At 46.4% G+C, this 25,425-nt stretch overlaps 1 protein-coding gene across 1 annotated transcript in view; it reads left to right on the forward strand.

Moving 5' to 3' along the window:
- Positions 1-25,425, forward strand: part of alg14 (ALG14 UDP-N-acetylglucosaminyltransferase subunit) — a 97,436-nt gene that overhangs the window by 12,497 nt on the left and 59,514 nt on the right. The window contains exon 3 of the mRNA XM_078218822.1: positions 18,007-18,129. Coding sequence (XP_078074948.1) covers positions 18,007-18,129 — 123 coding nt within the window. The remainder of the gene's footprint in view (positions 1-18,006; positions 18,130-25,425) is intronic.

A 25,425-nucleotide genomic window follows, 5' to 3' on the forward strand; every position in this document is an offset into this window, starting at 1 on the left:
CTTCTGCCCATGTCCTTCTTGTTGGTTGAGGTCAGGGATTTGGAAGGGGCCATGTTGAAGGCTTGGTGAGCTGTTGCAATGCATCCAGGAGATGCTGCAGACGGCTGCCACTGTGGTGGAGGGAATGAATGTTTAAGATGGTGCCGTGGTGCCAATCAAACGGACTACTTTATCCTGGATGGTGCCGAGCTTCATGAGTGTTGTTGGAGCTGCATCCATCCAGGCAAGTGGAGAGCATTCCATCGCATTACTGACTTGTGCCTTGTAGATGGTGGACAGGCTTTGGGGAATCAGGAGGTGGGTTACTCGCTGCAAAACCCTCAGCCTCTGACCTGCTTATTTATTAGTGTCACAAGTAGGCTTACATTGAAGTTACTGTGAAAATCCCCTAGTCGCCACACTCCGGCGCCTTTTCGGATACACTGAGGGAGAATTTAGCATGGCCAATGCACCTAACAGCACGTCTTTCGGACTGTGAGATGAAACCAGAGCACCTGAAGGAAACCCACGCTGACACGGGGAGAACATGCAGACTCTGCGGAGACAGTGACCCAAGCTGGGAATCGAACCTGGGTTTCAGGCACTGTGAGGCAGCAGTGCTAACCCACTGTGCCACCGTACCGCCCTTTGGTGCCACAGCATTTATATAGCTAGTCCAGTTCAGTTGCTGGTCAATGGTAACCCCAAAGATGTTGATAGTGGGGGATTCAGCGATGGTAATGCTATTGAATGTCAAGGGGCAATGGTTAGATTCTCCCTTGTTGGAGATGGTCATTGTCTGGCATTTGTGTGGTGAGAATGTTACTTACCACTTGTCAGCCCAAGCCTGAATGTTGTCCAGGTCTTGCTGCGTATTAGCACGGAATACTTCAGTATCTGAGCAGTTTCAGATGGTATTGAACTCTGTGCAATCATCAGCCAACATCCCTGCTTTTGATCTCAAGTTGCAGGGAACATCATTGATGAAGCAACTGAAGATGATTGGGTCTAGGACACTACCCTGAGGAACTCCAGTAATGTTCTGGGACTGAGATGTTTGGCTTTCAACGACCACAAGTGTCATTGTTATACTGCTATGACTCCAATCATAGAAGAATCGAATCATAAAATCCCTACAGTGCAGAAGGAAGCCATTCGGCCGATTGAATCTGCACCGACAACAATCCCACCCAGGCCCTATCCCCTTAACTCCGTATATCTCCCCTACTAGTTCCCTTACAACAAGGGTCAATTTAGCATGGTCAATCAATCTAACCTGCACATCTTTGGACTGTGGGAGGAAACCGGAGCACCCGGAAGAAACCCATGCAGACATGGGGGGAACATGCGAACTCCACACACAGTGACCCAAGGCCAGAATTGAACCCGGATCCCTGATGCTGTGAGGCAGCAGTGCTAACCACTGTGCCACCGTGCCTCAGGGATAAAGATAAGTTTTGGACCTTGTTAGTGCCACACAATGTGGTGGAGGATATGCTCAATCTGAAGATGGGACTTCATCTCCACAAGGGTTATGGGTGGTTATTCCTCCCAAGAATGTCGTGGTCAGATGCATCAGTGACAGTCAGGTTGCTGAGGACGAGGTCCAGTAAGTTGTTTTTCCTCTTGGTTCCTTCACCACGAGCTGCAGGCCCAGTGTTGCAGACAACGTCCTTCAGGACTAGCCCAAGCCAGTCTGGAGTGGTGCAGTGAAAATTTGTCCGTCGGGAGTGGACACACAAGATTGTTCTATACCAATGTTACAAAATGGGTCCAAAAGTACTGTCTTCAAGAAGAGCCACACGGCAATAGTTTTTGGACCTTTCCAAGTGGGAAAACCTGGCAAACATTGGCATGATTTGAGAGAGCGCCTTCGCAGGAAAGCAATGTTTTCCACCCAAAGGAAAATAGGATAAGTTGGTGCTGTTGACTTTCAAAGTCACCACTAATCAATGACAACTGTGATGGATTATCTGGTTATTTGCCTCATTGCTCCTTTGGGCTTCACTGCACTAATTAACTGCCTCATTCTCTACCTTCAAACAATGAGTGCGTTTCCAGTGTGATTAACTAGCTGTAAAGTGCTTTGGGGCATCCCGTGGTCATGGAAGGCTGCGTACAATGCACATTTTCTCCTCTTGTCCGGTAAATCATCAAATACCGAAATCTGATGCAAACAGGTTACAGTAGCAGAAAATCTGTGTGTTCGTGGTCAAAGTATTTGCAACCGGAAGAAGCATAAAACCTGCAATGCAGCTGGCTGAAGTGTTCAATGTATTTAGAAACATAGAAACTAGAAGCAGGAGTAGGCCGTTTGACCCTTTGAGCCTGCTCCGCCATTCATTATGATCATGGCTGGTCAACAAATTCAATATCCTGATTTTGCCCCCCCCACCCAATAACCCCTGAGCCCTTTAACCCCAAGAGCTATATTTAACTTCTTCTTGAAATCAGACAGCATTTTGGCCTCAACTACATTCTGTGGTGGTGAATTCCACACATTCTCCACCCTCTGGGTGAAGAAATCGCTCCTCACTTCAGTTCTAAAAGGTTTACCCCTTATCCTCAAACTACGACCTCTAGTTCTGGGCTCCCACACCATCGGGAACATTCATTCTGAATCTACCCTGTCTAACCCTGTTAGAATTTTATACGTTTCTATGAGATCCCCTCTCACTCTTCTAAACTCTAGTGAATGTAATCCTAACCGACTTAGTCTCTCCTCATACGACAGACCTGCCATCCCAGGAATCAGCCTGGTAAACCTTCGAAGTGTTTATTTGTGTTTATGTCCTTAACAAGTGCTGGAGCTTAGCGGAGGAAATAATATTTCAATGCACCAGGAGTCATGCTTACCTATCCTTATGTTTATTGGTCTTTGATTTTTCCAGATGAACTCAGCCAGACTAAGTTAAAGTTTATTTATTTATTAGTGTCACAAGTAGGCTTACATTAACACTGCAATGAAGTTACCGTGAAAATCTCCTAGTCGCCACACTCAGGCACCTGTTCGGGTACACTGAGGGAGAATTTAGCATGGTCGATGCACCGAACCAGCACACCTTTGAGACTTTGAGAGGAAACCGGAGCACCTGGAGGAAGTCCACGCAGACATGGGGAGAACGTGTAGACTCCACACAGACAGTGGCTAAAATCAGAGAATCCCTACAGTGCAGAAAGAGGCCATTCGGCCCATCCAGTCTGTACCAATCACAATCCCACCCAGCCCCTTTCCCCATGACCCCACATATTTACCCTGCTAGTCCCTCTGATGTTAAGGGGCAATTTATCATGGCCAATCAACCTAACCCACACATCATTGGACTGGGAGGAAACCAGAGCACCCGGAGGAAAGCCACACAGACACGAGGAGAATGTGCAAACTCCACACAGACAGAGACCCAAGCCAGGAATCGAACCCAGATCCCTGGTGCTGTGAGGCAGCAGTGCTAACCACTGTGCCACCAAAAGTGTTATTTTGTTTGATTATTGTGAATTTAAAATGGGCTTCAGCTATCAGTATTGTTGAGGGATGACTTACTGTTCGGCGGATGGGGGAGGTGTAATAAGTCTCTTTTTGGATAATCAATTTCGTTCAGTTATATGTTTCCTGCATTTCAGTAAGTTTCTCATAAAAGCTAAAACAAAAAGCGAGTGTCGAAGCAGTTCCCAGCGATTATATACCTTTTTAAATGGGGACTAGCTTGGGCAATCAGTGTCCTACTGGAAGTTCCTTTTATTCACAGGAAAATTACATCATATCTTTCTGAGGGGGGAGGCTATCAAGTTCTCTTTGATCCAAACTGGCAATTACAGCAAATTAGTTGTTTGATGCCAAAAACCAGGTTGCAAAAGCAAACAAAAGCACCATAAATGTATGCTTTTCTCACCCTGTTTGAATGATCAGCTTGATTGATAAGATTAATTGCCTGGTGATTTAAGTGAGTTTCTTTGATCCTGTGTATTATAAATTGCCTCAGAGTCCCCAGAAAACCTGCATAATAGGTCTGGAATTTTTCCTGCATCTCAAGTTTCTTGTTTGAATGCCAACTTACCAGCCAAGTTTTGTAAGGAAGAGGCTCTGTGGAAAGTCTTTGCCACGTGATATACCAGAGATGAAATTGAAACCACATAGGCAAAACTAAAACATTTAACTTTTCGTAATCGAGAACTTGTTTCAGCATTGCATGAGTCAAATATCACACTGAAGGTTGATTGTTTTATTCGCTTGTCTCTATAATTCATTTTCTTGCAAATAAATCTGACTTACTCAATTTAACCTGTAAATGGTGGCCTGCCAGAATACTGTGGTCATGCGAATAAAGTGAGATAAACCACATTGTCCGTTGCAAGAAACTTTGGGAAAGGGTTAATATTAAATCTCATTCATTCCATTGCAAAAAGGAGAAAATCTTTGTTCGTAGGGGTTGAGGGGCAGTTTGTGGAAGCCGTCTTCGTTCTGTGTACACAAGAAAGAGCCTGAACTGAATCGAGGCACATTGCTTAACATCAGTCTAATCAATATGCATATCATAATCAAAATCTTTACTCCATCCGGGGGGAAAAAAGGAGCCACACTCACGTAAGGACATCAGCTTAGTTTTCATTTTGGCTCTTAAATGTTTCTACAACCTTGGGCAGCAATAGGAGAAATATCTGTGAGGTGAAGGCGGTGTGATCACTCTCGTGCCAAATCAGCTAAGGTGAAGCGTGTGGTTGGGGAAAGTGGAATCAACGATATGTCAGTATGTGTCCGTTGGCCACACGGCACGGCCACGGTAGCACAGTGGTTAGCACTGCTGCTTCACAGCTCCAGGAGCCTGGGTTCGATTCCCGGCTTGGGTCACTGTCTGTGTGGAGTTTGCACATTCTCCTCGTGTCTGCGTGGGTTTCCTCCGGGTGCTCCGGTTTCCTCCCACAGTCCAAAGATGTGCGGGTTAGGTTGATTGGACATGCTAAAAATTGCCCCTTAGTGTCCTGGGATGCGTAGATTAGAGGGATTAGTGGGTAAAATATGTAGGGATATGGGGGTAGGGCCTGGGTGGGATTGTGGTCGGTGCAGACTCGATGGGCCGAATGGCCTCTTTCTGTACTGTAGGGTTTCTATGAATTCTATGAACTTCAGCCATGAATTGCTTCATGCAGTGCCCAGCAACAACCTGGCCTAAAACCATCACAAATCCTTTTGCGTATCAGCTATAGGTTGGGCAATGAGTGTTAATTGTATATTAACTGTTTGCACGTGGTGGTCACTAACGTTGGGGGGGGGGGGGGGGGGTGTGGGCGAGGCGGGCAGGTAGGTAGGTAGGTAGAGTCCCTATGGAAGTGCTCTTCAGTTAAGAACAGTGGCCGCGATTCTCCCATCCTGTTGCGCTAAAAGGTTAGCGCAGAGGGCCGGGAGATTCACGCGTTGGCCGATTCGCTGGGTTCGTACGAGCGTACGCGCTCTGCTTGTGTCTCCCAAAGACTACTTACATGGCCATTGTAATATAATTTAAACACGATGAGTGGGCCCTGGACTGAAGTCTCTGTGCTCGCTAGCATCTCCCACTGCGCCAGAGTCTTTCACTGTAGCGGGGTCTACAGTAGTTCCCCACTTTCGGGGAGCTAGTGGCCCAACCCCGCTGGAATAAAGGGGGGCAATCAGGACCCCCCCCCCCCCCCCCAGAGGGTTGGGTACTGGGGATGCCCCCTGGGCATTGGCACCCTAGCAGTGCCAGCCTGTGTCCCCTGGCACTGCCCAAGGGACAAAGTGCCAATGCCCAGGGGACACCTTGGCACTGCCCATCGGGCATGGGGTAGTGCCAAGGGGGCAGGGTGTGTGGGGGAGGCTAGGGGCGCAGAGCCTGATGGGGGCGATTCTTCTCTGAACTCCCACTGAAAAAACCAGCGTGAAATACTCCAGCTTTCACGCGAATTCGACACTTAGAATTTTGGGGGGAGAATTCCGCCCAGTGTTTTTAATGTGTAACTTTAAATAAATCCTAAAGTGTGCTTTTTTTAAAAAAATAAATAAATTGGCTCCAATTCTATCCTCCCCCAAGTGTTTATTGGAAGAGGACAGAATGTCCAACATTAAAATACTTACACCTGTGTTCTCAAATCCAATTGTCCTCACCTTTTAACCTTGCTTCACCTGACAACTATACATGGCCTCGACATTCTCTGTTTCATGCACTATTGATTTATGTATGTGAATGTATCTTCTTGGGCTGGAACACGAGTAAGTTTATCTTCTTGTTTTAAGCTACTTGATAGTTGTAGTTAATTCAGTCGTAAGCAAAAATGGCACGGCATTTTTCTCATCCTGAAGTCATACTTTGCGAATGGAATCAGACTGTTCCTACATTTGTTTTGGCAGGGGTAATGTAGGAGGGGTCAGAAGTTCACAATATTATTCCGGGAAAATTATGAGGTCAAACATTTTTCCTCCAACTGTGCCAGACCTACCTGACAAAATGAATTAAGCTGCGGCTGTGTGTCAAGGGTTTGAAGTGTGTATGCTGTTCTGTCTTCCATTGGTGCTTTTATATTCTTTTTTGATTTTTCTTTTAAATATAGAAATGGATTCTCAAAGTACGTTTGCATGCCTATGCTACCCGTAAATCTCGAGGTGAGCACTGCTCCCTCACAGTGCCAGGGGACCCAGGTTCAATTCCAGCCTCGGGTCACCATCTGCGTGGTGTTTGCACATTCTCTCTCCATGTCTGCGTGGATTTCCTCCGGGTGCGCCGGTTTCCTCCCGCAGTCTCCAAAGATGTGCAGGTTAGGTGGACTGACCATGGTAAATTGCCCCTTAGCGTCCCAAGATGTGTAGGTTAGGGGGATTAGCCGGGTAACTATGTGGGGTTACGGGGATAGGGCCTGGGTAAAATGCTCTGTTCATAGATCATAGAAATCATAGAAACCCTACAGTGCAGAAGGAGGCCATTCGGCCCATCGAGTCTGTACCGACCACAATCCCACCCAGGCCCTACCCCCACATATTTACCCACTAATCCCTCTAACCTACGCATTTTAGGATTCTAAGGGGCAATTTTTAACCTGGCCAATCAACCTAACCCGCACACCTTTGGATTGTGGGAGGAAACCGGAGCACTCGGAGGAAACCCCCCACACAAACACGGGGAGAACGTGCGAACTCCACACAGACAGTGACTCAAGCTGGGAATTGAACTTGGGTCTCTGGCGCTGTGAGGCAGCAGTGCTAGCCACTGTGTCACCGTGCCACTCCCCTTTTGTTCACCCAACTTTCACAGGGGAGAAAGTTGGCTGAAATCCAAGAAATGGAAAGGGAATCGGGGCTAGAGAAGGCAGCAGAGATGGTCTGTTGAGGTCATATTGGGATTCATACGCGTGTGTGAAGATTCTAATTTTTTTAATGCAAACAATGCATAAATTACTTTCCCTTTGCTGGGGTTAATAGAACATAGAACAGTACGGAAGGGTTACTTATTATTTATTCTATTACAACTTAGTCAGCTCCTAGTTCAGTAAAAAGTCCCTGGTGGTGAATGATTGAGCTTCTTTCCCATGATGATGTGTAACCCGCTTGCTTCACTCGAGGGGGCAAGGGTCCCTGTGACAAACTAATCCCCCCAACGCCCCCACTGCCATAGTCATCCTCGGATTAAATTCCGTGATCAAATTGTTTGCAGATAGTTGCGTGATATACAACTGCTCCCCACCCAAAAACAGCACGCCTTTCTTTAGAAGGGCCCATTGTTTTCTGGTACATTCAGTGGAGGTTTGAGCTGAAGAAGGGCAGCTCTTTACTGTTTTAAAAAAGAAATGATGTACGAGTTGAACTAACTGCCATGTTGCCGGGTTAGTAACTCCCAATTTTTGCCTTTACGAACAGTCACTGTTCTTCTTCAAATGGAACTTTGATCATGTTTGCCTGGCTACCCCAAAGTACAGAGATAATAACACCCCTGGAAAATGAAACAAAGGGGAGAGTGTCTTTAAATTGACGCATGGAAGGAAATTCTAGCCTGAGACATTCATGTCTGTGCATCCAACCGATCGGTGATCTGGCCGGTGTCAGGTCATACAAACCTTTATTTATTTTAATATCATGCAAAACATGTGGTTAGCATTGCTGCCTCACAGCACCAGGGATTCTGGTTCGATTCCCAGCTTAGGTGACTGTGCGGAGTTTACACATTCTCCCCGTGTCTGCGTTGGTTTCCTCTGGGTGCTCCGGTTTCCTCCCACAGTGCGGGTTAGGTAGATTGGCCGTCTAAATTACTCCTTGGTGTCAGGGGGATTAGTAGGGTAAATATATGGGGTTACGGGGATAGGGCCTGGGTGGGATTGTTGTCAGTGCAGGCTCGATGGGTCGGATGCCCTCCTTCTACCCTGTAGGTATTCTATGATTCTCCTATTCTATTCTATTCTATTCTATGTATGGGAGTGTGCAGCTGGAAAAGTGGGGACGGCTTTGTGGGACAGACTCTAATCTGCATGGGTGACATTGAATGAGAGTGGGAAGGGCAAGCGGGCAGGGTCAGTCTGCACTTTGTTCACATCCTAATCCTTCATCAGATCCAGATTGTTTGACCAAACAGCCCAGGCTTGTGATCTCTTCACGTGTGTAAAATCACCATTGTGGCAGAAGCAGCAGTTATCATTATCTCTCTGGATGGATGGATCAATCTGAGCTTTGTCTTTTTTAAACAAAAGCCAGTGGCATTGTATCTGGAATTCTCTCGATCGTGATAGCAGCGTATCATCACTAGCTGTTTGAACAGCAGGGTGTTTATTTGCTGCACTGCATCAACCAGTAAATTGAAGGTGGGCTGGGTTCCCAGCAAACTAAAGGCTGAGCATTTTCATTCTGCACCTTGTCTCTGGCCTGCTGCAGTCTTCCAGTGAACCCCCTGGACTTCACTTTTGTGTTCCACAGTTTTAGATAAAAATCATAGAGTCACAGAGGTTTACAGCATGGAAACAGGCCCTTCGGCCCAACTTGTCCATGCCACCATTTTTTTTAAACCCCGAAGCTAGTCCCAATTGCCCGCATTTGGCCCTTATCCCTCTCTACCCATCTTACCCATGTAACTGGCTAAACACTTTTTAAAAGACAAAATTGTACCCGCCTCGACTATTACCTCTGGTAGCTTGTTCCAGACTCATCACCTCCCTCAGTCCCCATTTTGTTTAGCGTTTATTTGCTGGTTAGGCCTTTCCTGCTTCTCTAATCTCCTTTATTTTGGGTTTGGATGGCAGTTATCCTGCCATTCATGTCTTTTATTTGTTCATGGGACAACGGTATCGCTGGCTGGCCAGCATTTATTGCCCATTCCTGGTTGACCTTGGAGGGTGTTTGAGAGTCAACCACATTGCTGTGGGTCTGAAGTCACATGTAGGCTATTCCGGGTAAGGATGACAGATTTCCTTCCCTAAAGGACATTAGTGAGCCAGATGGGTTTTTCCTACAATCGACAATGGTTTCATGGTCATCAGTAGATTCTTAATTCCAGATATTTTTTATTAAATTCAAATTCCACCATCTGCTGTAGTGAGATTCGAGCCTGGGTCCCCAGAGCATTAGCTGAGTTTCTGGATTAATAGTATAGCGATAATACCACTAGGCCATCATCTCCTTTCGGCACATCTTTCACTTCTTTACTTGTCCCTTTGATGTTGCACCCTGAAACCTTTCACCATTTAATCTCTCCTGCCTGCCCCCCCCACCCCAAAGATGTGCTAGTTATGTGGATTAGCGGGGTAAATACATGGGGTTATGGGAAAGGGCCTGGGTGATATCCTTTGCCAGAGTTGCGGCAGTCCAGATGGGCGGAATGGCCTTTTTCTGCACTGTAGGATTCGATGATTCTATCACAGACCTTGCGTCTTAGAACATAGAACATAGAAAAGCTACAGCACAAACAGGCCCTTCGGCCCAAAAGTTGCGCCGAACAATTTCCTTACCTTCTAGGCTCATCTATAACCCTCTATTTTACTAACCTCCATGAACTTATCCAAAAGGCTCTTAAAAGACTCAATCGAATCCGCTTCCACCACCACTACCGGCAGCCGATTCCACGCACCCACCACCCTCTGAGTGAAAAACTTACCCCTAACGTCTCTTCTATACCTACTCCCCAGCACCCTAAACCTGTGGCCTCTCGTGACAACCATTTCAGCTCTGGGTAAAAGCATCTTGTTGTTGTTCCCACCTTCATCCCTTTCACCTGGGGTTATTCTCACTGGAAAGATGGAGAATAATAGAGCTGTATAAAATTATGAAAGGCATAGACAGGGTGAACGGTGGGAAGCTTTTTCCCAGGTCGGTGGTGACGTCCACGAAGGGTCATAGGTTCAAGGTGAGGGGGGGGAGGTTTAACACGGATATCAGAAGGACGTATTTTACACAGAGGGTGATGGGGGCCTGGAATGCGCTGCCGGGCAAGGTGGTGGAGGCGGACACACTGGGAACGTTTAAGACTTATCTAGATAGCCACATGAACGGAGTGGGAATGGAGGGATACAAAAGAATGGTCTAGTTTGGACCAGGGAGTGGCGTATTGCGTTGCTAACTCTCCCAGTTCTGGTGATAGACCCAAAACTGACCAGACCTCCTGAGTATTTCCAGCATTCTCTCTCTTTATTTCAGATTTCTGTCATCTGCGGTATTTTGCTTTTCTGTTGATGAGGTCCAAGTTAAAAGAGTCTCGAGGAGCCCCAGCAGACAGGCCTCCTCATCATTGAAACTTTTTTTCTATTATTCATTCGTGGGACATAGGCGTCGCTGGCTGACCAGGATTTATTCCCCATCCCTGTTGCCCGAGGATAGTTGAGAATCAACCACATTGCTGTGGCTCTGGAATCACATGTAGGCCAGACCAGATAAGGACGGCAGATTTCCTTCCCTAAAGGACATTGGTGAACCAGATGGTTTTTCTGACAATCGACAATGGTTTCATGGTCATCAAAGAACAATACAGCACAGGAACAGGCCCGTCAGCCCTCCAAGCCCGCGCCACTCCCTGGTCCAAACTAGACCATTCTTTTGTATCCCTCCATTCCCACTCCGTTCATGTGGCTATCTAGATAAGTCTTAAACGTTCCCAGTGTGTCCGCCTCCACCACCTTGCCCGGCAGCGCATTCCAGGCCCCCATCACCCTCTGTGTAAAATACGTCCTTCTGATATCCGTGTTAAACCTCCCCCCCCTCACCTTGAACCTATGACCCTTCGTGGACGTCACCACCGACCTGGGAAAAAGCTTCCCACCGTTCACCCTGTCTATGCCTTTCATAATTTTATACAGCTCTATTATTCTCCATCTTTCCAGTGAGAATAACCCCAGTTTACCCAATCTCTCCTCATAACTAAGCCCTTCCATACCAGGCAACATCCTGGTAAACCTCCTCTGCACTCTCTCTAAAGCCTCCACGTCCTCCTGGTAGTGTGGCGACCAGAACTGGATGCAGTATTCCAAATGCGGCCGAACCAACGTTCTATACAACTGCAACATCAGTCCCCAACTTTTATACTCTATGCCCCGTCCTATAAAGGCAAGCATGCCATATGCCTTATTCACCACCTTCTCCACCTGTGACGTCACCTTCAAGGATCTGTGGACTTGCACACCCAGGTCCCTCTGCGTATCTACACCCTTTATGGTTCTGCCATTTATCGTATAGCTCCCTCCTACGTTAGTTCTACCAAAATGCATCACTTCGCATTTATCTGGATTGAACTCCATCTGCCATTTCTTTGCCCAAATTTCCAGCCTATCTATATCCTTCTGTAGCCTCTGACAATGTTCCTCACTATCTGCAAGTCCAGCCATTTTCGTGTCGTCCGCAAACTTACTGATCACCCCAGTTACACCTTCTTCCAGATCGTTTATATAAATCACAAACAGCAGAGGTCCCAATTCAGAGCCCTGCGGAACACCACTAGTCACAGGCCTCCAGCCGGAAAAAGACCCTTCCACTACCACCCTCTGTCTTCTGTGGCCAAGCCAGTTCTCCACCCATCTAGCCACCTCCCCCTTTATCCCATGAGATCCAATCTTTTGCACCAACCTACCATGAGGGACTTTGTCAAACGCTTTACTAAAGTCCATATAGACGACATCCATGGCCCTTCCCTCGTCAACCGTTCTAGTCACTTCTTCAAAAAACTCCACCAGGTTAGTGAGGCATGACCTCCCTCTCACAAAACCACACTGACTATCGTTAATGAGTTTATTCCTTTCTAAATGCGCATACATCCTATCTCTAAGAATCCTCTCCAACAACTTCCCTACCACGGACATCAAGCTCACCGGCCTATAATTTCCCGGGTTATCCTTCCTACCCTTCTTAAATAACGGGACCACATTAGCTATCTTCCAATCCTCTGGGACCTCATCTGTGTCCAGTGACGAGACAAAGATTTGCGTCAGAGGCCCAGCGATTTCATCTCTCGTCTCCCTGAGCAGCCTTGGATAGATTCCATCAGGCCCTGGGGATTTGTCAGTCTTTATATTCCCTAAAAAACCTAACACTTCCTCCCTTGTAATGGAGATTTTCTCTAACGGTTCAACACTCCCCTCCGAGACACTCCCAGTCAACACATCCCTCTCCTTTGTGAATACAGGCGCAAAGTATTCATTTAGGATCTCCCCTACTTCTTTGGGCTCTCAGCATAATTCCCCACTTTTGTCCCTGAGAGGTCCGATTATTTCCCTGACAACCCTTTTGTTCCTAACATATGATTAAAATGCCTTGGGATTCTCCTTAATTCTGTCTGCCAAGGACATTTCGTGACTCCTTTTTGCCCTTCTAATTCCTCGTTTGAGTTCTTTCCTACTTTCTTTGTATTCCTCCAGAGCTCCCTCCGTTTTTAGCTGCCTGGACCTAACGTACGCCTCTCTTTTCTTTTTGACCAATCCCTCAATTTCCCTGGTTATCCACGGTTCTCGAATCCTACCCTTACTATCCTTCTTTTTTACAGGCACATGCCTATCCTGCAGCCCTAACAACTGTTCCTTAAAAGACTCCCACATGCCAGATGTGGATTTACCCTCAAACAGCCTCTCCCAATCAACAGCTGCCAATTTCTGCCTAATCCCACTAAAGTTAGCCTTCCCCCAATCCAACACCTTACCCTTGGGACACCACTCGTCCTTTTCCATCACTATCCTAAAGCTAACAGAATTGTGGTCACTATTTGCCACATGTTCCCCTACCGAAACTTTGAAGATCTGTAGATCAGGAGATTCTTAATTCCAAATTTTTTTTATTGAATTCAAATTTCACCAGCTGCCGTGGCGGGATTTGAACCCGGTTCCCCAGAACATTAGCTGAGTTTCTGGATTAATAGTCTAGTGATAATACCACTAGGCCATCGCCTGCCCCGCAAACTGCAGCAACTCCTGATAAAAGCAGGGTGGTTTCTCCAGCAACATGCAGTGAGTGGGGGACAGTTCCACAATACAAACTGTGTGCAGGAGATCAATCCCAGCCATTCACAGTGTGATTGCAGAGGAATTGTCTCTATTCTGGTCACAGCCTTGAATTTTGCAGCATGTGTTAAAAAATATAAAGTACATCCAGGTGACAGAGCTATTCAACATTGATCACCAGGTTGTCTATTTCAAGGCTTCCTGAGCTGCGCGTGGTTCCCCCACCCCCACCCCACCCCTGCCAGTGGATGAGATTCTGCCACGAGATGAGATTCTGCCATGAGATGAGATTCTGGGGTCGCAAGCTCCAAGGGCACAATGGCTGTTGTAGAGGTGGGACTGAATGCTGACAGCTGTGAGGCAGAGCAGACTCGATGGGCTGAATGGCCTAGTTCTGCTGCTATATCTTATGGTATTATAAATCCATCGGTGAGCATGACTTAATGGAGTGCTCCCCGAGGCCTGATGGTTGCCGCAGACTAAGCAAAGCCTGTGAATGGCTAGGCGTTCATTTCATTTCGGGGAAACTTTGCTCATCACCTCTCCCTCGGGGGAGATGTGTCACACCATGCTCAACAACTGAGGTCTTCCTCACCCAGCCACCCCACCCCCCACCCAAACTTTCACCCTGGGGTCATACAGGGCGGGATCTTGCGACCTCGCTTGGGAGAGCCTCGTAAAATCCCGCCTGAGGCCAATGGAGAATTCCATTCTGTGAGCCTCGCCCGCCCTGGAATCGGGGCGGGAGAGGCGGAAAAATTCCACAGAGTATGAGGCACTTATAAAACGGGGTCACAGTAAGAATAAGTTTTGGAAACACAAGACTTCAGTTTATCCCTGGTGACGTAAAATCATTTTGGTTGGCTGTGAATTGTGCCTGATATTTAGCTGTCTTCCTTCCAAGATTAAAGGGGAAAAAGGGATCTATAACTGACTATCAGCACATGTTCTTAATTTTGCTGTTACACTATATTGGCTGCAGAGATCCCATGAAGTCTCTGGCTCGTGTCGAAGCTTTGATCGGGAATGTGTAATCCAAATTACAGAAGTTACTTGACGAGCAGCTTGTGTTATGGGACTAATGCCTGTTTTTAAAACGGTTTTTAAAGCAGTGGCGGTGAATGTAGTCTTTACCACTGAACCCACACAGCTGATTGATCCATTTTGCTCCTCTGTACTTGGGTGTCTCTTAATCAATGTAAATTAGTGATTTTTCAGCCTTGAATTAGGCGGCCTGTTTCGCTTGTTATTTTCAGCTGGTTCCAGAGAATTACAGAGAGAAATTATATACCGTCTTCCGGTGTCCGTGCCTCTGATGTTTCTACATCCTGGGTGCAGTGTGCCTAAGGCTGATGTTCGTAGGAAATGTGTCCTTACCAACAGAGGCTGCCTTTTGCTTTGGGAGAGCCCACATTGCAAAAACATTTAAATTCACAGAAAAGCAAAAAAAAATGGGCAGAGCTATTAAAGGGCTGTAGTAAACAGAATTAAATTCTAATACATGTGCCAGAGAGTCATCTGTGTTGCATAATTTAATTAATGTAATGTGAAAGTTGCATGCCCTAAAAAAAAGTCTTGCTGCGTAATTTAATTAATGTACTGTGGAAGTCGCATGCACTATAAAATATGATGGGTTATGAATAAGTTAATGAGTTAGGAGCAGGCATTTGGCCAACTCTTCTTTTGACCCTCAGTTATGTATTTTCTGGGCCTTTTGGCTAAGATCAAGCCTAAGATCGGGGTGTAATGCCTCCTCTTGTCAGCTTGGATCTTGTTTGTCTCACTTGTGGGGACTATGAATTAGATTCAATCTGAAGTTGAATTGTTTTTTGGAGCAAGCAAGGAGATGGATTAAGGGTTTGGCCCCTTCCACACTGAGCATTGGCCTAGTAACTTTAAAGAAAGAAATAAAAATTATTTTAATAAAAAGCTCTGTATTGTCCTGTCACAAGCGATCAGCTCACGAGCTTTTAGTTAAATGAGGGGCCTGGGATAAAATTAAAACCTTAACATGGTTAACGTTTTCCACATTTTAAAAATGGAGATTAAGCATTGCAATACTTATGTAGATACTATCTGTGGACCGGAGATTAAAGATGTGGGTAAGCAGGCTGCAAAGGTAAGATGGATGTGTTCCTCAATTTCTTTTCATGAATTATATTCTCCACTCACTGCGGCGGGGGGGGAAGCTGTGCAAATGCTCTTTTGGAGAGTCGGTGCTGACTCGATGGGCCAAATGGCCACCTCCTGCACTGTAAGGATTCTGATTTTTTGGTATGTGCTTAGCTTTCTGTTGTAAACCAGCTATGAAATCATAATTCCACTGAAATAGTGTTTCCATTACTATAATTCTCATCTTGCTAGAAATGGGTTTGTAATTAAATAAACTCATTCTTGTATAAAATGCTTAGTAGGCTTGACGGGCTAGAGGTAGTTTCTCCTGACTTAAAGGTCTGGAACAGGGAGAAGGGCGGGGGGACGGGGTTAGTGGTGGTGGAACTAGGAGGGGATGGGAGCAGTGGGAGGGTTGTGTTGAGTGAGGGGAGGGGGGTCATAATCTTAGGATAAGGAATTGGTAATTTAGTACTTTAGTCATTTAGGGTGGAACAGTGGTTAGCACTGTTGCCTCACAGCGCCAGGGACCCGGGTTCGATTCCCAGCTTGGGTCACTGTCTGTGTGAAGTTTGCACATTCTCCCTGTGTCTGTGTGGGTTTCCTCCGGGTCTCCGGTTTCCTCTCACACTCCGAAAGATGTGCAGGTTAGGTGAATTGGCCATGCCAAATTCTCCCTCCATGTACCCAAACAGGCGCTGGAGTATGACGACTAGAGGATTTTCACAGTAACTTCATTGCAGTGTTAATGTAAGACTACTTGTGACTAATAAATAAACTTTACTGGGATGAGGAGAAATTGCTTCACTCGGAGGATTGTGAATCCTTGGAGTTGTCTACTGAGGAGGGTCGTGGATGTTCTATTCTTGAGGTGTTCAGAATTGAGATATTTGGACACTAGAGTAATTTAGATGGATGGGTATAGGGCTGGAGAGTTATGAAACCAAGGCTTGCATCTGGAATGTTGCCAATCTCTCTGGCTCGGTTTGGGAAACCCACCCACTGAATGATGGAAGAACCATCAACCCTGTCAAATGAAGAAACACTCTGCCCGAGTTGGGGGAATTGTTTTTGTTTTAATAATATTCTGTTTAACAATGAGAATTAAATTATTAAATTGCAGTAAATAACTTCTCATTCTTTGTATAGGATGCTGAGTAGAGCCAGCCATGGCTCTCATGCCAGAGTCATAAGATTGTGGGTTCAAGACCTGAGTATAAAACCTCGGCTGACAGCTGCACTGTCAGAGGTGCCATTAGATAGGCATGGAAGATCCCAAGACACTATTTTGAAGAAGCATTCTCACGAATGTTCTGGCCAATATTTATCCCTCAGTAATACTAATGCCTGTTGCCTTTGTGGAAACTTGCTGTTCACAAATTGTTTGCTGTGTTTCTTACCTTAAAACAATGACTACACTTCTAAAGTGTTTCATTGGCTGTCAGGTGCTTTGGGGTATTCCGAGGTTGTGAAAAGTATTAAATGAACATTTAAGATTTTTCCGTGTAGAAAGCTGGAGTTAAAGATTCTGGGAAAGTTGGAGAGACTCCAGGAAAGGAATTGCTGATGGCTTTGAGAAAAGTAAGAGTAAAGTTAATTTATTAGTCACAAGTAAGGCTTACATTAACACTACAATTAAGTTACTGTGAAATTCCCCTAGTTGCCACAGTCCGGCGCCTGTTCGGGTCAATGCACCTAACCAGCATGTCTTTCTGAATGTGGGAGGAAACTGGAGCACCCGGAGGAAACCCACGCAGACATTGGGAGAACGTGCAAACTCCACACAGACAGTGATCCAACCATCGAACCTGGGTCCCTGGCGCTGTGAGGCAGCAGTGCTAACCACTGCGCCGCCTTGATGAGAGAAGGGGACAGTGTTCTTGATCAGATATTGACGAAGAGCTGTTTAGGACTGTTTAGGTTAAAATGTGGTAAGAAGTCTCACAACACCAGGTTAAAGTCCAACAGGTTTATTTGGTAGCAAAAGCCACTAGCTTTCGGAGCGCTGCCCCTTCGTCAGGTGAGTGGGAGTTCTGTTCACAAACAGGGCATATAAAGACACAAACTCAATTTACAAAATAATGATTGGAATGTGAGTCTTTACAGGTAATCAAGTCTTAAAGGTACAGACAATGTGAGTGGAGAGAGTGTTAAGCACAGGTTAAAGAGATGTGTATTGTCTCCAGACAGGACAGTTAGTGAGATTTTGCAAGCCCAGGCAAGTCGTGGGGGTTACAAAGAGTGTGACATGAACCCAGGATCCCGGTTGAGGTTGTCCTCATGTGTGCGGAACTTGGCTATCAGTTTCTGCTCAGCTTTAGGTTCAAATGTGCCAGATGATGCTACGTTCTGGTCCAATTCGGATTCACTGTGGAACTTGCCACATAGCCAGTAACCGAATGTAAATATATCTAACCTTGGTAGAGTGAGTGTTGTTGTTTAACGCTCCTTTCTACTTCCAACGCTAAAAATCTTCCTCAGCATGACTTCCGTCTCCCATTTATTTTACAGTACACAGTTCACTGGATTCCTCGTAGTCGTGAGGTTCGTCAGTCCTGGATGACTTCAGTTGTATCAACAATATATTCGCTGCTCTATTCCGTCCCACTAGTATTTCAGCTAAAACCCGGTGTGGTACGTATAATCAAACCAATTTAATCCTACACATGATTGATTTACAAACATTTATTTTTGTTTCTGTTTTCACTTTTCATTTCCCTCGGTTCATGAGATATTCTAACCAATGCTTTGCTCTACAGTCTTGATAATAAGAGGTAAGCAAAAGGAACACTAATATTTCCACCCACTTGAAGACAAATGATTCCACCTACTTGAATTGGCCGAGAAGCATTTGCAATCTCTGCAGATCACGAAAGGCGCCTCACAACTCCAGGGACCTGGGTTTGATTCTGGCCTTGGGTGACTGTGTGGAGTTTGCACGTTAGAATCAGAAAATCATAGAGTGCAGAAGAGGCCCTTCAGCCCATCGAGTCTGCACCGACACGCGAAAAATACCTGACTTCCCACTTGATCCTTAGGACACCAATAAGACAATGGGCAAAATCTTACCAAAAAATGGCAGAGTGTTGTTTCTGGCAAGAAAACCAGCGAGTTTCCTTTCAGCCATCAAACCAGGGGGGGGCCTCAACACATTGACCAGAAACCCGTTGCTCAGAGATCAGAGCACCATCTTTAAAGGTCGCCTTAATCAGGATCGTTGCGACTACTCCCCCTCCCCCCAGCCCGCAATCATGGGCCCCTTCTCCCCCCTCAGTCAGAGCTGGTGAGGGACGTTTTAGCATGAACCTTATGATGTCACCGACGAGGGGTAGGGAAGATCCGTTCTCCCCGTGTCTGCGTGGGTTTCCTCCGGGTGCTCCGGGAGTTCCCTCCCACAGTCCAAAGATGTGCGGGTTAGGTGGATTGGTCATGTTAAGTTGCCCCTTAGTTTCCCTAGATGTGTAGGTTTAGGGGGATTAGTGGCATAGATACTTGGGGATATGAGAATAGGATCTGGGTAAGATGCCGTATCGGAGCGAGTCGGTGCAGATGGGCCAAATGGCCTGCCTCTGTAGGGATTCTATGATTTTTTTTTGTCACAAAACATTTTCAGTCATTTTTGTCTGTGGCCACTCTCCTCACAAGAACAGCAGAGAGTTTGTGATCTTTGATGCTGAATTTAGGTGGTTTCACAGAAATGTTGTCATGGAAAGAGGTCTTGACCGGAATCATGCCTGTTGCCGTTTTTGCCTGCTCTCCTTATTGGGGATTTCCATTGGAATCCAATATTCCTGCTCATTCCCTTTTAATATACTTTTCCTTTGAATGTTTATGTGCTCTGAAATGTTGTGATTGACTCTGCTCCAATAACCAGATCTGTATCGCAGTCAGTGCTATGGTGGACCTGTGTGTATTAAGAATGCTGTCCAGATGACGTCTGCTGGTGATCCGATCCAGCTGGAGCCAGTGGCCTGATCTTGGGTGTCTCCAGGACACCCATGTGGCATGGATACCTTGTGGCCACACTCCTTCCGAGTTTCTCTGAATTTTTGGCCTGGGGTTGCGAGGTACCCAGTTTGTGTATAGTTACAAGGAGGCATAGCTGAGGACCTGTTTAGGGAGAGGCTGCGTGGGTGAAACTCTCAGAATTCTGCTGCTAGCTAGCCGGTGGTGGAGGCCAAAAATGAGAAGCAAGGTAAATTGCAAAAGCAGGAAGCATGCTAACTCTCGTCACCAACACACTCAACGCATCACATCAACTGCTGGGCATGGAGTGCAGGAGCGAAATGGTACCATCTACAATGCAGTACTCTCCCAATACAGGAAGCAAGGATGGAAAAATGCTGACTGTTTGAGGCTGACATCACAGTGGTGGGACCTGTCATTGAAGCCAAGTAGTCTGCTGTCATTAATCATGAGAGATCTGAGCAAGAACACTGAATGCACCAAGAAGTATTCAAAATAAAGCCCACCAACTGTTAGGCAGTGCGCCAATGGCTATTGGTTACAACTTTGCTCGGATATCCAGATGTTCTTCAACATAGGGAGTTGTATAAAAGGATCAAAAGGGCAACGTATCCATCACCAAAGAAAAGGATCCCATTGGAAACAAAGGCAGGGGAGGCCAATCCTGACTGCAATGAATAGTTGGAGCGATGGGTGGAACACACCCTTGTTGTACTTGGGGAGAACACTGTCACTGAGGAAGCTCTAAGCACCATAGAAAGCCTGCCTGATATGACAGAGCTTGATATTGAATCCACGCCGCAGGACCTTAGCAAAGTTATTGACTTACTGGCCATGAGGAAAGCTCCAGGTGCTAACGCTTTACTGCCTGAACTCACCAAGCACCGGTTGCAAACTACCCAGCCTTCAGGAGAACAGTGACCACGACACCACACAACTCTGCCGCAGCAACCTCTGCAAGACGTGCCGGATCATCGACACGGATGCCATCCTCTCATGTGAGAACACCATCCACCAGGTACACGGTACGTACTCTTGTGACTCGGCGAACGTTGTCTACCTGATACGCTGCAGGAAAGGATGTCCCGAGGCATGGTACATTGGCGAGACCATGCAGACGCTACGAAATGGATGAATGGACACCGCTCGACAATCACCAGGCAGAAGTGTTCCCTTCCTGTTGGGGAACACTTCAGCAGTCACGGGCATTCAGCCTCTGATCTTCGGATAAGCGTTCTCCAAAGGCAGCCTTCATGACACACGACAACGCAGAATCGCTGAGCAGAGACTGATAGCCAAGTTCCGCACACATGAGGACGGCCTCAGCCGGGATCTTGGGTTCATGTCACACTATCTGTAACTCCCACAACTTGCCTGGGTTTGCAAAATCTCACTAACTGTCCTGGCTTGTGAGAATTCACACCTCTTTAACCTGTGCTTAACCCTCTCTCCACACTCGTTGTCTGCATTTGTAAAGACTTGATTACCTGTTAAGACTCACATTCCAACCATTATCTTGTAACTGAGTTTGTGTCCATATATGCCCTGTTTGTGAACCGAACTCTTCACTCACCTGATGAAGGAGCAGCGCTTCGAAAGCTCGTGCTACCAAATAAACCTGTTGGACTTTAACCTGGTGTTGTGAGACTAGTTACTATGCCCACCCTAGTCCAACGGTGCCAACTCCAGATTCTGGTGACCGAGGGTAGACTGAAGCGATTGCAACAACCAGCGAGGCATCGCCCTGCTGAGCATCATGGGAAAAGTATCTTCCCATGTTGCCCTTGTCAGGATGCATATCCTGATTGAACACACATTCCCTGAGTCCCAGTGTTGGTTCAGAACAGGAATATCTACAGTGATATGATCTTCTCAGTCTGGCAGTGGCAAGAGAAATGTGAACAAAGGGGACCACAATATGTTGCCTTTATCGGTCATACCATTCAGCCATGTGAGCAGAGGCAGTCTAAGCTGTTGGAAAAAATTGGTTGCCTTCCGAAACTGCTCAACGTGATCTCCTCTTTCCATGACATAATGATGGGCACAGTCAGCTATGACAGGGCAACGTCAAACCGCATTGAGATCTGCAGGGGGGAGGGGGGTTGGATGGTTGTGTTCAGGCACTGTCGCTCTTTGCTGAAGGCATATGCCTTCATAGTGTGTCTACTTATGTAGCCAGAACTGATGAAAAGCTGTTCCAACCTTGCTCGTCTGAGATCCAAGACAAAGCTGTACCAAGTTCTCATCAGAGTTGCCCTAAGCTGACTACGCTCGCGTTCCATACCGAGGAATGCCTTCAGCAACAAATGCACAGACTCTCTCAACGATAAAGAGATTGGTTTGAGCATCAGGAATGCAAATGTCATGGTCCTGGCTGTTGCCGTACTGTCATCTATCAATGTGACGCTGGAGGTTTCCAATATCTTCATATATCCAGGCTCCACGAACACCAGCAATATGTCACTTCATGCTGAAATCAACACTTACATCGCAAACACTGCAAGCTGTGACGTCCCAGCTGGGCAGTACGGTGGCACAGTGGTTAGCACTGCTGCCTCACAATGCCAGGGACCCGGGCTCGATTCCCAGCTTGGGTCACTGTCTGTGTGAAGTGCGCACATTCTCCCCGTGTCTGTGTGGATTTCCTCCGGGTGCTCCGGTTTCCTCCCACAGTCGGAAAGACGTGCTGGTTAGACGCATTGGCCATGCTAAATTCTCCCTCAGTGTACCCAAACAGGCGCCGGAGTGTGGCGACTAGGGGATTTTCACACTAACTTCACTGCAGTGTTAATGTAAGCCTACTTGTGACACTAATAAATAAACTTAAAGCTGAACAAGAAAATGTGGAGCATCAGCACCCTGACTGAGAACACCAAACTGAGTGTACCAAGCCTGCATCCTCAGGATACCCCTTTATGGTGCTAAGACCTGGGCAACATATGCAAGGCAGGAGAAAAGGCTGAACAGTTTCCACCTTTGCTGCCTCAGATGTATCTCTCGGCTGAAGCATCTCTCCACAGAGCAAGCTAATTCCATCAGCATGCATGAGTTCACTAAGATAATGGTGCCTGAGCTGGCTTGACAATGTTCATGGGGTGTTCTGTGTGATGAAATGGCTGCTGGGTCGCAACCTTGTGGATGTCTGTGCCTCCACGTCAACCAAGTTACAAAGATGGTGGACACTAACACCTGGAAAACAGTGGCTAAGAGCTGCGACCTCTGGGGGCTGACCGAGGGGTCCAGTGAACAAGAATTGTGCACCACCTTAGCCCACTCTCTTCCTATGCAGCAAATGCAGAATCACAGAATTGTTACGGTGCAGAAGGAGGCCATTTGGCCCATCGTGTCTGCACCAGCTCTCCAAACGAGCGTCGTGGCTTAGTGCCATTGCCCTGTCTCTTCCCCGTACCCCCTGCACATTGTTTCTATTCAAGTAATCATCTAATGCCCTCTTGAATGCCTCGAATGTCCTAATGCATTCCATATTCCAATCATCTTTTATTCAAACAGATGAAGCCTTTGTGCTCACATTAAAATGCTGCAGTTGGCTTCCAAAAAAGGAAAGAATGTTCATAGAGACCATAGAATCTCTACGGTGCAGAAGGAGGCCATTCGGCCCATCGAGCCTGCGCCGCCGACAATCCCAACCAGGCCCTATCCCTGTAACCTCGCATATTTACCTGCTAATCCCCCTGACACTAACGGACAATTTAGCATGGCCGATCCACCTAACCCACACATCTTGACTGTAGGCGGAAACCGGAGCACCCGGGCATGGGGAGAACGTGCAAACTCCACACAGACAGTCAGCGGAGGCCAGAATTGAACCCGGGTCTCTGGCGCTGTGAGGCGGTAGTGCTAACCACTGTGCCACCCTGTCACCCATCAGTATGTTTGGGTAAAATGTTATCCATATGTTTGGGTGAGAGTTTTACACCAGCACAATGTGCTACCTTCACTCGCAGCTCAGGCCAGCATCACCCAATGAGAATGTGACCACCCTGTATTTCTATTTGCTTGCACCTCAATTCAGTTCATTAACCAAACCATATTAACGATGACTGCAGCAGCATTTAGTCAAATTGTGAATTACAATATACTGATATTGTCTCCTCCACGTGGATTTTCACCCAGGGCATGTGCTGCTGGTGAAAGAAGACCCAAATAAAGCCTCTGTGAACTCCACGACATAAATGATTAAAAGTAAAGTCTCGGGAGTCATTTTGTCTGGTCTCCTGGTTTAAATGATGCTGATATGCTCTGTTGTGGTTTATACTGTCTGAGCCATTTGATGGGATGACGGCTTTGGAATCATTCCTAAGTTAACCATTGTTCTGCATTTAATCTGTGCCCATTTCTTCCGCGGAGATTTAAAAAAAAGAAATTCAATAACTTCCATTTAAAATAGCCTTAGCCTAGACTAGCCTGCTGCATGCTGTTCCATCATATCATGCTCAGTGACAGGGTCTACCTGTGTTTGGCTTTGTCGTATTCACTGGGGTTAAGTCTGCAGCAGGAACACATAACTAATTCCCCTCACCCACCCATGCTGGAAATTGTGTCCCTGCAGCATAATGGAAGTATTTGACTTATTATTGTCACATGTATTAGCATACAGTGAAAAGTATTGTTTCTTGCACGCGCTCTGCAGATAAAGCATACCGTACATAGAGAAGGAAAGGAGAGGGTGCAGAATGTGCAAAGAACAAAGAAAAGTACAGCACAGGAACAGGCCCTTCGGCCCTCCAAGCCTGTGCTAATCATGATGTCTGCCTAAACTAATACCGTATGCACTTACGGTGTCCATGTCCTTCCATTCCCATTCTACTCATGTATTCATCTAGTTGCCCCTTAAATGCTGCTATCGTATCTGCTCCCACCACCTCCCTGGGCAGCGTGTTCCAGACATTTACCACCCTCTGTGTATAAAAAACTTCAGGTTAAAGTCCAACAGGTTTATTTGGACCTGTTTAATTTGGACAAATAAACCTGTTGGACTTTAACCTGGTGTTGTTAAACTTCTTACTGTGTTTACCCCAGTCCAACGCCGGCATCTCCACATCTTAAAAAAAACTTGCCTCGCACATCTCCTCTAAACTTTTCCCCACGCACCTTAAACCTATGTCCCCTCGTACTTGACTTTTCTACCCTAGGAAAAAGCATCTGACTATCCACTCTGTCCATGCCACTCGTAATCTTGTAAACCTCTATCAGGTCACCCCTCAACCTCCGTTGTTCCAGTGAGAACCAAACCGAGTTTATCGGTTATCGGTGAGAACCAAACCGAGGGAGTGGGATAGCTTGATCTTGGTTTCAGATAAAGCTCGGCACAACATCGTGGGCCGAAGGGCCTGTTCTGTGCTGTACTGTTCTATGTTCTCTATCCAGTCTCTCCTGATAGCTAATATCCTCCAGACCATGCAATATCCTGGGTAAACTTCTTCTGTACCCTCTCCAAAGCATCCACATCTTTCTGGTAGTGTGGCGACCAGAATTGTAGACAATATTCTAAATGAGGCCTAACTAAGGTTCTGTACAGCTGCAGCATGACCTGCCAATTTTTATACTCAATGCCCCGACCGATGAAGGCAAGCATGTAATGTTACAGTCACAGCTAGGGTCTGGAGAAAGATCAACTTCCTCAAATATGGTTCTGATTTTGAGTTCTTACCCTCTCCTGATCTGCCCCCTCTTTTAAAAAAACACATTGTGATAACTTCATTTGGTGATGTTGGGGCTTCTACCATTACCCCTTGCTGTCAGATATATGCTATTTGTTTTCCTTGATATTAAGTGATGCATCTGTGCCGGATTACCACTTGAGAAACAAACTTGCTGCTGCGAGTGTTGGAACCTCATGCAGACCTCTCGCTGCTTCTCCGCACGGTTTTAAATCTGCAAAGGAAAATGTGTTATTACTCAGCCTAGTGATTGCACGATAACTCCACTCTTGTTTACTGGATG

This window comes from Mustelus asterias, chromosome 8, assembly GCF_964213995.1.
Source record: "Mustelus asterias chromosome 8, sMusAst1.hap1.1, whole genome shotgun sequence".
Taxonomy (NCBI): domain Eukaryota; kingdom Metazoa; phylum Chordata; class Chondrichthyes; order Carcharhiniformes; family Triakidae; genus Mustelus; species Mustelus asterias.